We start from the raw sequence: 9,724 nt of genomic DNA, 5'->3' as shown, positions 1-9,724 counted from the left end.
GGGGGGTGGGATGCATGAGGACCTCTGTTCATGCCAGGGCCAAACTCCAGTGTCCAATCCCCTTCGCTGATCCCTAAACTCTCCCGTGGACCTTTAAAAAGCCGCTGCGCACCACTCATCGGTGCGCATTCGCTCCGGTCTGCGAGCACCTCCACATCTACAACACACTCCTGACTTTAACTTGGTAGCACGTTGTACAGTCTTTGACATGGCTCTTCAAAGCAATATTCTGCACTTGGCCCGCAAGAGTCTGCTCCAGGAGTCATGCAAGCAGTTTTTCTTCCAAACCCACGGGCTGCACAAATCCGTGGCGAGCAGCTCTCTGGAGATCGCGGCGCACAGTGAGGCGGATCTGAAGGAGGAGAACATGGTGCGCCCCGCCGCTGAGGAGCAGAAGGTGGAGAGAGTGAAGACCCTCCATGAGATGCCCGGACCCAGCGCTATCGCGAACCTCACTGAGTTCTTCTACCGGGATGGATTCAGCCGCATCCATGAGATCCAGGTGAGTCGACAGCGGTCAAACGGGACCACCGTTACGCGTTACCTTTTGTGTTTGCATTTCAATGGTGTTTCTTCAAGCGCACAGTTCACACCTTCAATACACGTTCAGTGGAAAAGACCCAGACGCAATCATGTAGACTCATCCATATGGTTTCATTGATCAAAAAGGCCCCATATTCAAGTTTTGCTGACTCTCTGTAGCCTATTCACTGTAACTTTACCTCTGTAACTTTTTATTTTACGATCTGGCACAAAAAAGTGCCAGAAATCGGCAGTGCCAGCAATTGCTGTTGCACAAACGATAAATAAACTTAGATTTATTTGTTTGGAACACAATCAAGATTCGGCTATGTAATGTGCAGTGCGGACACGTGAGGTGTTGAATTACTTTTGGAGTTGCATAAATCGGCGAGTACAGTCTCCACCCCATCGCGACGGACAGTCGCAAACCTTATTTTATCCCAGGCGCAGTGTGCATGAAGGATCAAATTCGAATTATATAGCATGCAATACGGTGTCACGGCCAAACACAAAGGTTGCGGGTTCGAGTCTTGTACCGGCAGGGATTGTAGGTGGGGGGGAGTGAATGTACAGCGTTCTCTCCCACCTTCAATACCACGACTGAGGTGCCCTTGAGCAAGGCACCGAACCCCCAACTGCTCCCCGGGCGCCGCAGCATAAATGGCTGCCCACTGCTCCGGGTGTGTGTTCACGGTGTGTGTGTGTTCACTGCTGTGTGTGTGCACTTTGGATGGGTAAATGCAGAGCACTAATTCCAAGTATGGGTCACCATACTTGGCCACATGTCACGTCACATATCACAACGAAATTGTCTTAGGACTGTGAAAGGTGAGAAATGTCTTCCAGGATTTTGCTGGCTGAGGAGACACAGAGGTGCCTTTGTGTTTTCATAGTATGAATGGTACAAATGACTTGAGAAGGGGGATGAAAGTGGGCAAGATTGCAGCGAGGGCCGTATTTGCAAATGGCTGCATGTATTTGCAAATGGGCCATTCATACTGGGAAATGCTCCAGTTGACTAACAGTCATGTGGTCTTTGGGGAGACCTAGATATTGTCAGTCAGGAAATGAGTGATGTGATATGGGCAAATATATTTTATTGCTGCATCACTTATGTTGTTTCCATTCTTATTTCAATAAAGCATTTACAGTTTGAAGGAAAGCCAACATTACAGAACATACACTACATCAGTAAGCTGATCTAAACAAATGACTGTAATGCAGATTAGCAAAAACAAGAACAACACAAATGGTTCAAGAGCATTTCTGAGATCCACATTGATCAGGATTACAAATCTTCTTGTAGTTGGAGCATTCTCAGAAGTATGGGAAGATCTTCAAATCTCGATTTGGACCTCAGCTGGTGGTGTCCATCGCTGACAGAGACATGGTGGCACATGTTCTCAGGTCTGAAGGTGTGACTCCTCAGAGAGGCAACATGGAGTCCTGGAAGGAGTACAGATATATGAGGGGAAGATCCACTGGACTCATCTCAGCGTAAGTACATACTGCTTTCTTGAGGGGTGCTGTGGTCTAGTGGTTAAAATCTGGGCAGGTAACTGTTGTAGGTTTGCCACTTCGGATTAAAATGGTACGCTGTTGTTAAATAGTTTGGAGTAAGTAAGATTTGGTTACAAACGATTGATTACAGATGTTTTCTATTTCCAATAAATGCTATTCCTTCATCAAAGAGTCCTAAATAACATCACAGTTTACACAAAAATAGAAAGCAGCACAACTGTTTTGTGTGACAATGTTTCTTAAGCATATTATGTGTGTGTGACTGGAGTAATCGCTCCTGAAAATTCAGATTTGCATCACAGGAATAAATTGCATTTTAAAATGTTAAAATAGAAAACAGTTATTTTAAATTGTATTTAAAATGTTTTTACTGTATTTTTGATCACATAAATGCAGCCTTGGTGAGAATGGGCGTTGTCTTTTTAAAAAATATTTGAAAAATCTTACCGACCCTTGAATGGTAGTACGTAAATGACTAATTGGTATTAGTGTGCAATATCCCAATGTTTTTTTTATTTTGATTCTTGTCTCTGTTAACAAATATACAATGATTTCTTTCTCCAGCGAGGGTGATGAATGGCTGAAGATGCGCAGTGTTCTGCGCCAGCTGGTTATGCGGCCCAGAGACGTGACTGTTTTCTCCCCTGACGTCAACGCTGTGGTGGACGACCTGGTGGAGAGAGTGAAGACACTGCGTAGCCAGCAGGACGACAGACAGACTGTCCTTAACATCAATGACCTGTTCTTCAAATATGCCATGGAAGGTGAGCCTGAGGGCACAGTGTGCATTTTTGTGGTAAATTCTAGTTGGGTATTAAAGGTGAAGTGGTCTGATATATGAAGTTTTATGCTTTGATCACAGGACAGGATTTGGCCGTCAGCCAATGTCACTCAGAGGTTTCCTTTCATAGTGGTTTAATTTCCTCCACCAATGCTGTGGGGATTTTTTTTAATTAAAAGAGGAGAATCAGGTAGCATAGTGGTCTTTCTGGAAAGAAATATGAGGGCTTTGTATGAATAAAATTTGATCCAGCTATTTAGGGAGTCTGAGTCTGGGTGTGAATCTGATGTTCCACAGACAGATAAGGATTTTTGGGGGGAGATTTGTTTTTGGATTTGGAGTTTTTTAATATAGTGTGTTGTTTTGTCACCTTTTTACATACTTGTATGGCACTTTATACAAAACGGATCATTTTAAAGCAGCTTCACAGTAATAAACAGGAAAATAAAAGTGACGATGCAAAATTCATCAGTGATGAAACAACTTAAGTTTAGTGTCATTAATCAGCTCAGTTCATTCAGTTCAATATTGATTTGGTTTAATTCAATAACAGTGTCAATGCTGCAAAGTTCACCAGTGATGACAAATGCAATTTTAACTATAAAGCAAGCCTATAGAAGATAATAGTGTCAAGAATCAGCTCAGCTCAGTTCAGTTCAGTGAGACTCAATATGGTAAGTCCATAAATGTGAAGCAATATGACAATAAAAAACACAATGTTGAACTCTTTCCTAGGTGTTGCAACCATTTTGTATGAAACCCGCCTGGGCTGCTTGGAAAATGAAATTCCCAAGATGAGTCAGGAGTACATTGCTGCACTGCATCTCATGTTCAGCTCTTTCAAGACTACCATGTACGCCGGTGCCATTCCCAAATGGCTGCGCCCCATCATTCCCAAACCCTGGAACGAATTCTGCAGCTCATGGGATGGCCTCTTCAAATTCAGTAAGAGCAGAGGGAACTGTGGTGTGGGGTTCAGTGCCACTATGAGACAACTGGTCTTCTACAACTACTACAGTTTTTGCTACAGTTTCTTGTTAAAAGTTTGTATAAATGTGTGTTTTAGGCCAGATCCACGTGGACAAGAGGCTTTCAGAGATCAAAAAGAAGATGGTGAAGGGCGAAGAGATTAAAGGGGGGTTGCTGACTCACATGCTGGTCACCAGAGAGATGAATCTGGAGGAGATCTACGCAAACATGACAGAAATGCTTCTGGCTGGGGTTGACACGGTAAGAACTGATCCAAGGGCTGCTGGGAGTCATTGCTTCTGAACTTGTTGTTCATGACTCGTAATTTGGCACAAATTCAGCGGTAACCCAAATTAATCGAGTGATACAAGGTTGCTCATGCCTTGACTGAAGTTATGCTGCAATATTTCCAAGCAGCGAATGCGTGTGTGGCGATTTAAGAAGCCAGAACATGTTGTGTATTAAGACAGCTGGAAAAATAGTTGCGTCTAATGGTGATGATAAACGAATCTTCTCATTGGGACAGCATCTCAGGCGCCTCTTTCTCTTCCTGTGAACTCTTTTCAAATGGTCAAATCGTAACGGGTGTCCGACGTCTCCATGGAGACCTCTGTGTTTACCTGACCTAACGCTGACCTCTCTCCATACGTCTCACCCACATTAAACAAGACCTGCCAAGACTCTCCAATTTCACTGATGTGTGTGTTGGCATCCTCTTCTCTTTGATCTTTCCCTCTCTTTTTCTTCCAGCCGTAGGATGAGCCAAAGCCTGTCATGTAATCTTTCCCTCTCCACCTGTCTGTCTCTCTGTCTTGCTTTCCCTTCACCTCTATGAGGCAGGGTGCCTGTTTTGGGTTCTTGCTCCAAAAAGGAATTATTCACCCAAAAAGAAAAAGGTGAACACTGTGATCACTGGAGCTGAACGCACATGACAGCAGCAGTTTTAGGCCTAGATTTATCTGAGATAAAAGTAATGATGAATGGAGGGAAGCATGGCAGGTCTTTCATTACAGGATGAAGGAGTGTAGAGAGAGGTCCTAACAAGGGGGAGAGTGAATGATGTTGACTGGACAGTCTTTGAAAGGAGGCTGAAAAAAGCAGCATTTGGGGGTGGACAGGTTTGGGAGAATCAGTCCATGGGAGTGAATCAGTGGTTATGTAATGAAACGTCTTATGTGAAATATAGTAGAGCAGTGAAAGAAATGACCATTAAGGGGCAATATTTGATTTCCAGGTTGTTGTTTTTTTACCTTTATAAGTGCAATTTTTCTAACTGCATTAAATGTATACAGCATCTTTTATGATGCTTTTTTAAATTTAATCAATAAATTCAATTAGAATAATTAGACATACTGACATGGTGTCGTCTTATTGTGATTGCTGGTACCAATCAGATAAAATCAGTATTAATAAAATCCATTTTTGCACTGCCAAAATGGCACAGAAGCTGCATTTGAAGTGGCATTTAGATGTATTTACATCTCTAGATGCAGCTCAGAGGTGGTATGAATGCATTTACTCTGCAATTTAACAATAAATAATGTTAAAATAAAGAAATATAAAAATTACTATATCATGTATTCTTCCCCCCATATCATGAATCCTGGGGGCATATTTATTAATTTTGCTGGCATTTTGCACAAAGCAGAGGAATTAGTGTAGATGTTACTAATCTCTAATAAGTCTTCACATTTTCTTCTCTCTGCAGACCTCTTTCACACTGTCATGGAGCACATACCTTCTGGCAAGACATCCCATAATACAGCAGGAGATTTTTGAGGAAGTAGACCGAGTGCTGGGTGGACGTGTCCCAACCGGAGAGGATGTTGCTCATTTGCCCCTTATTAGAGGGCTTGTCAAAGAGACACTCAGGTAAGCTCCGCCCACCACTCTGAAAATTCTCATTATTTATTGCAAAGTTTATTGAGCTTATGACAGAAATACAGTGGCCATTCTAAAATTGCACAGTATTCATAGAGATCTGCACAATGCCTAGTGTTGTTGCAACACACATTTTACATTCTGAATGTAATATTTAATTGTATTTTAAAAGTCTAACCAGGGACTGCGGCTGCAAATTAGCCATTGGCTAGAAGCCTGTATGTAGAGCATCTGTAATGTTATTCTGCTTCAACTAAATAAACAAATAACACTTCCGTCTGTCTCTGTAATGCATATAGGCTTTTCCCTGTTCTTCCTGGAAATGGACGCGTTACACAAGATGATCTGATCATCGGAGGTTATTTTATCCCTAAAGGGGTAAGAAGATATATCATGTGACTGTATGTGTATGCAAAAGCATATTTTTATATGCTTGTCTCATAAACACGTCAAAACCTGCCCCTGCTAAGCAGAAGCATTGTTTCAAGCCTTGACCTGGATATAAGTAGATATGGTGTGCCTAGAAAAAACACAGTTGTCACAGCATTAATTATGTTAAAAACACTTTAAAAGAAAACAATTGTTCTGCAATAAGTGAATAACTTAAATCAGTGGTTGTCAACCAGGAGGCCGGGGCCCACTAGGAGGCTTCTGTAAATTTCCAAGGGGAGGCATTTTAAGAATTAGTTATTTAAATTCAAATCTGAAAGAATAGCAAAATAATAAATATTAAAATAATTGAATAATTACAATTGTAATGCTAAAAACACAAACTGTCAATAACTATTAAATTAATAACTGATAACTAAAAATCAGTAGCTGTTGTCTTTATTTGAAGAACATACATACTTGACACTTGAATCATGGTACATTAATTGATCATTAGTCTCAGATTATGTTCAATGAAAAACTAACAATTTTGCTGTGTTCACAGACTCAGCTTGCGCTGTGTCATTACTCCACCTCTATGGATGAGGAGAACTTCCCCCGTCCCGGAGAGTTCCGCCCAGACCGCTGGATTCGCAAGGATGCCTCTGACCGTGTCGATAACTTCGGCTCCATCCCGTTTGGCTACGGCATCCGCAGCTGCATCGGGAGGAGAATAGCCGAGCTTGAGATGCATCTGGCTCTCACACAGGTGCGTGTTTGGATATGTGTCTCAAAGCTCAGCATCAAGCAAAGATCTAAACCATAGTGGTGCTATTATCAAGCAGCTATTATAAAGACAGATATAACTTGTATGTGGATTCTAATTCCCTTGTCTAATGGTGTATTGATGTTCGTCTCCATCACAGCTCCTGCAGAAGTTCCACATTGAGGTGTCTGCCCAGACCACTGATGTGTGTGCTAAGACTCATGGCCTGCTCTGTCCGGGAGTACCCATCAACCTTAGATTTGTGGACCGAAAGTAATCTGCTATTACACTCTGTGTGAATTTAAACCATAATCCATACAAAGACTGTTAGCGTTGTTGTATTATAGTGCCTCTTCCAGCTTTTATCCAGCGAAGACTGTTGCTTTTGTTTATGTGTGGAGTGCCTCTTAAGACTTTTTTAATAGTTTGCTTGTGTGAATGTTTATAGCCAATCAGAAGACCAAATATTTTGAACAGGCACTATTTTATATAGTTGAATCAATGCGAATTGCGTTGAGAATTGCGTTTTAAAAATTGTATTATATTTTTCATTTACAGAATTCATTTACATCATACTAGCAGTGTAATTTTCTCTCGTATCAGCCTTAAGAATTGGCGTGAAATATGGTCAAGAAGACCTTGTATGTAGATGTTTCACTATTAAATTAGCTTTAGTGCTAAGCTCATTATTTATTTAACATGGCACACTTATATAAGCTTAAAGACTTCTAGCTTACAAGCAGAAAATTCCTAAAGCAAACGCGAGTGAGAAAATCCTATTACAACTACAAAGCTACTTTAGAAGATTAAAACCCTGTCCTGTGGGCACTAATACTAACATAAATATTGTGTAAAGAAAACAACACAGCAATGTCCATCTTGATTTCAGCGTGGCTATAATTATCTAATTTGTTATTCAAGAGTGATTTTGTGTTGATTCCACTAAAACTCTTTAGTGGAAAACATTTTAATGGGAAATGCAAAAATGTGCCTCTTTTTTTTTTTTTTTAAGTGCACTAGCCTTATAGGCAACAGATGGTTAATGGGAAATGGTGAAAATGAACTTTTTTTTGGTCAAAATGAATGTTGTTTCTGAGAGTTGTGAAATTACTCAGTAATGTATTTGGAAGTGTTGGATATGTGGAAATGTGTAAGTTACAGAATTTTATACGAATAAATTACACTTTGAAGACCTGCTGAGTTATTTATATGTTGTTTGTCCGTTTAAACACACTATTTAGGGGAAAAAATCATTATAGTCTTTATTGTCACACTTACCTGAACTACATGAAAATTAATAAAAAATTGCCTCTCAGAACTTTTACACTAAAATGCTGTATGTAACACTGACTAAGTAAAGTCTGGCCTTCTAATTGTAATTTAAAAATTTCATTATTTATTAAACTTTGATGGACTGATGACACACACATGACACTTCTGACAAAAAAAAAAGTAAATTTCTTTATCCACCAGATGGCAGAATGGTTTGACGAACAGGAGAAAAGAGGGGGACAAATAATTGCCAAATATTCCAACAGACTCAAGTCAATCGTAAATGTCTCATTTGCCATTAGCCGAATTATCTAAATTAAAAATAGTACGGTTATATAAATATAAAGTTATGTATATGTATATATATATTATGTATGGGCTCTAGTTTACATGTCGGTCAAAAGTAGAGCCTCAATGGGCGGTTCTTGTCGGGAGTGAATGACAACAGACACTATTGGATGTGCAGAGAGCAAATCTGCGGTTCTAATAAAAATTATTTTAATGCGCATGAAAACTTAGTGATGATGCGTAAGTTACATACAGGGCATGGTAATAAAGGCATTTGGGGCTTTACTGAAAACATTCGGGGCTTCAGCCCCCTTAGCCCACCCGCAGCGTCACCCCTGCAAATAACCAAAAGAAATGTCAAATAACGTTACATGCTGTTGCCAGGTTTTCACAACAAAACCCGCCCAATTGCTACTCAAAACTACACACGTAATACACGTTTTATGGTGGGGTTCCCCTAGTAAAATTCGCATTTTAGGGGCTAAATATCACGTTCTTGTGGTCGCTTAAACCCGCGGAAACAGTGTTAGAGTAGCGTGCCTGTGTGAGGTGCAGCAAACTTGTGCCTGTAAATCAAATGGGAGTTATTTAGCAAGAAGCCCATGTTTTGATTGGTCGAGAGGAAGCGAACCACGTTCTCTGAATGGCTAGAATTCGACACTGCGAGTCTCTGGCCGTCCGAGGCATAGATATCTACAGGTAGATTCCTCATTCGACAGCTCCAAGCACGCAGAAGCGTCCGACATCTAGCAACGGTCAACCTGACGTCATCCACCATAATAATCTACGAATATTCGAAGAGTACAGCCGATGGTTGTAAAAACCGCCGGGATTTAAATTCCCGAAGAAACGAGATAACCTTTCACAGGTGAGAATGCGAGAGAGGGGCGGAACCATAGGATTGTGAGCGAATGACGTCAAGTTGACCCTTCCAACGGACGGTTTACGTATAGCGGCCACTAATCTATATAATATAATCTATATAATACTTATATAATATAAAATACTTTCTTACCCAGAATTTCTGGCTTGTTTTCCAGTATAATTATCTAAACATTCTTAAATCAAGATTTATTTAAGCAAAATGACTGGAGATATTTCAGAAAATAAGACTTAATATCTTAAGTCATTTTCCATCTCAAGTAAATATATCTTCATTTAAGAATGTTGATATTTGAACTGGAAAACAAGACAAAAATACTGAGTAAGAAAAGTCATTGGGCCTTATTCATGAAACATTCGTAAATATAGGAGTAAATTCGGAGTAATTCGCGCATAAAACGGACCTTCAGATTTTATAGTTAAACATGTGTATGTTAACATTCACCATAATAATCTACGAATATTCGAAGAGT

At 40.3% G+C, this 9,724-nt stretch overlaps 1 protein-coding gene across 1 annotated transcript; it reads left to right on the top strand.

Annotated features, from left to right (window-relative positions):
* Positions 1–96: 96 nt before the first annotated feature.
* Positions 97–8,001, top strand: LOC107705550 (cytochrome P450 27C1-like). Its single transcript, XM_016508869.1, has 9 exons — positions 97–502; positions 1,829–2,019; positions 2,608–2,807; positions 3,560–3,769; positions 3,891–4,054; positions 5,502–5,665; positions 5,974–6,052; positions 6,609–6,812; positions 6,970–8,001. The coding sequence occupies exons 1-9, from the start codon at positions 209–211 to the stop codon at positions 7,084–7,086; spliced, it is 1,623 nt and encodes a 540-aa protein (XP_016364355.1). The 5' UTR covers positions 97–208; the 3' UTR covers positions 7,087–8,001.
* Positions 8,002–9,724: the final 1,723 nt, after the last annotated feature.

Source organism: Sinocyclocheilus rhinocerous, unplaced genomic scaffold (assembly GCF_001515625.1).
Source record: "Sinocyclocheilus rhinocerous isolate Xijiao unplaced genomic scaffold, SAMN03320098_v1.1 scaffold504, whole genome shotgun sequence".
NCBI lineage: Eukaryota > Metazoa > Chordata > Actinopteri > Cypriniformes > Cyprinidae > Sinocyclocheilus > Sinocyclocheilus rhinocerous.
The sequence above is the reverse complement of the archived record's forward strand: the minus strand, read 5'-3'. Positions and strand labels throughout refer to the sequence as shown.

Coding starts and splice junctions, on each gene's coding strand:
- LOC107705550 (XM_016508869.1), top strand. CDS start 209: ATGGCTCTTCAAAGCAATATTCTGCACTTGGCCCGCAAGAGTCTGCTC. Junction 2,020..2,607: donor TCCACTGGACTCATCTCAGC/GTAAGTACATAC, acceptor TTCTTTCTCCAG/CGAGGGTGATGAATGGCTGA. Junction 3,770..3,890: donor GGATGGCCTCTTCAAATTCA/GTAAGAGCAGAG, acceptor TGTGTGTTTTAG/GCCAGATCCACGTGGACAAG.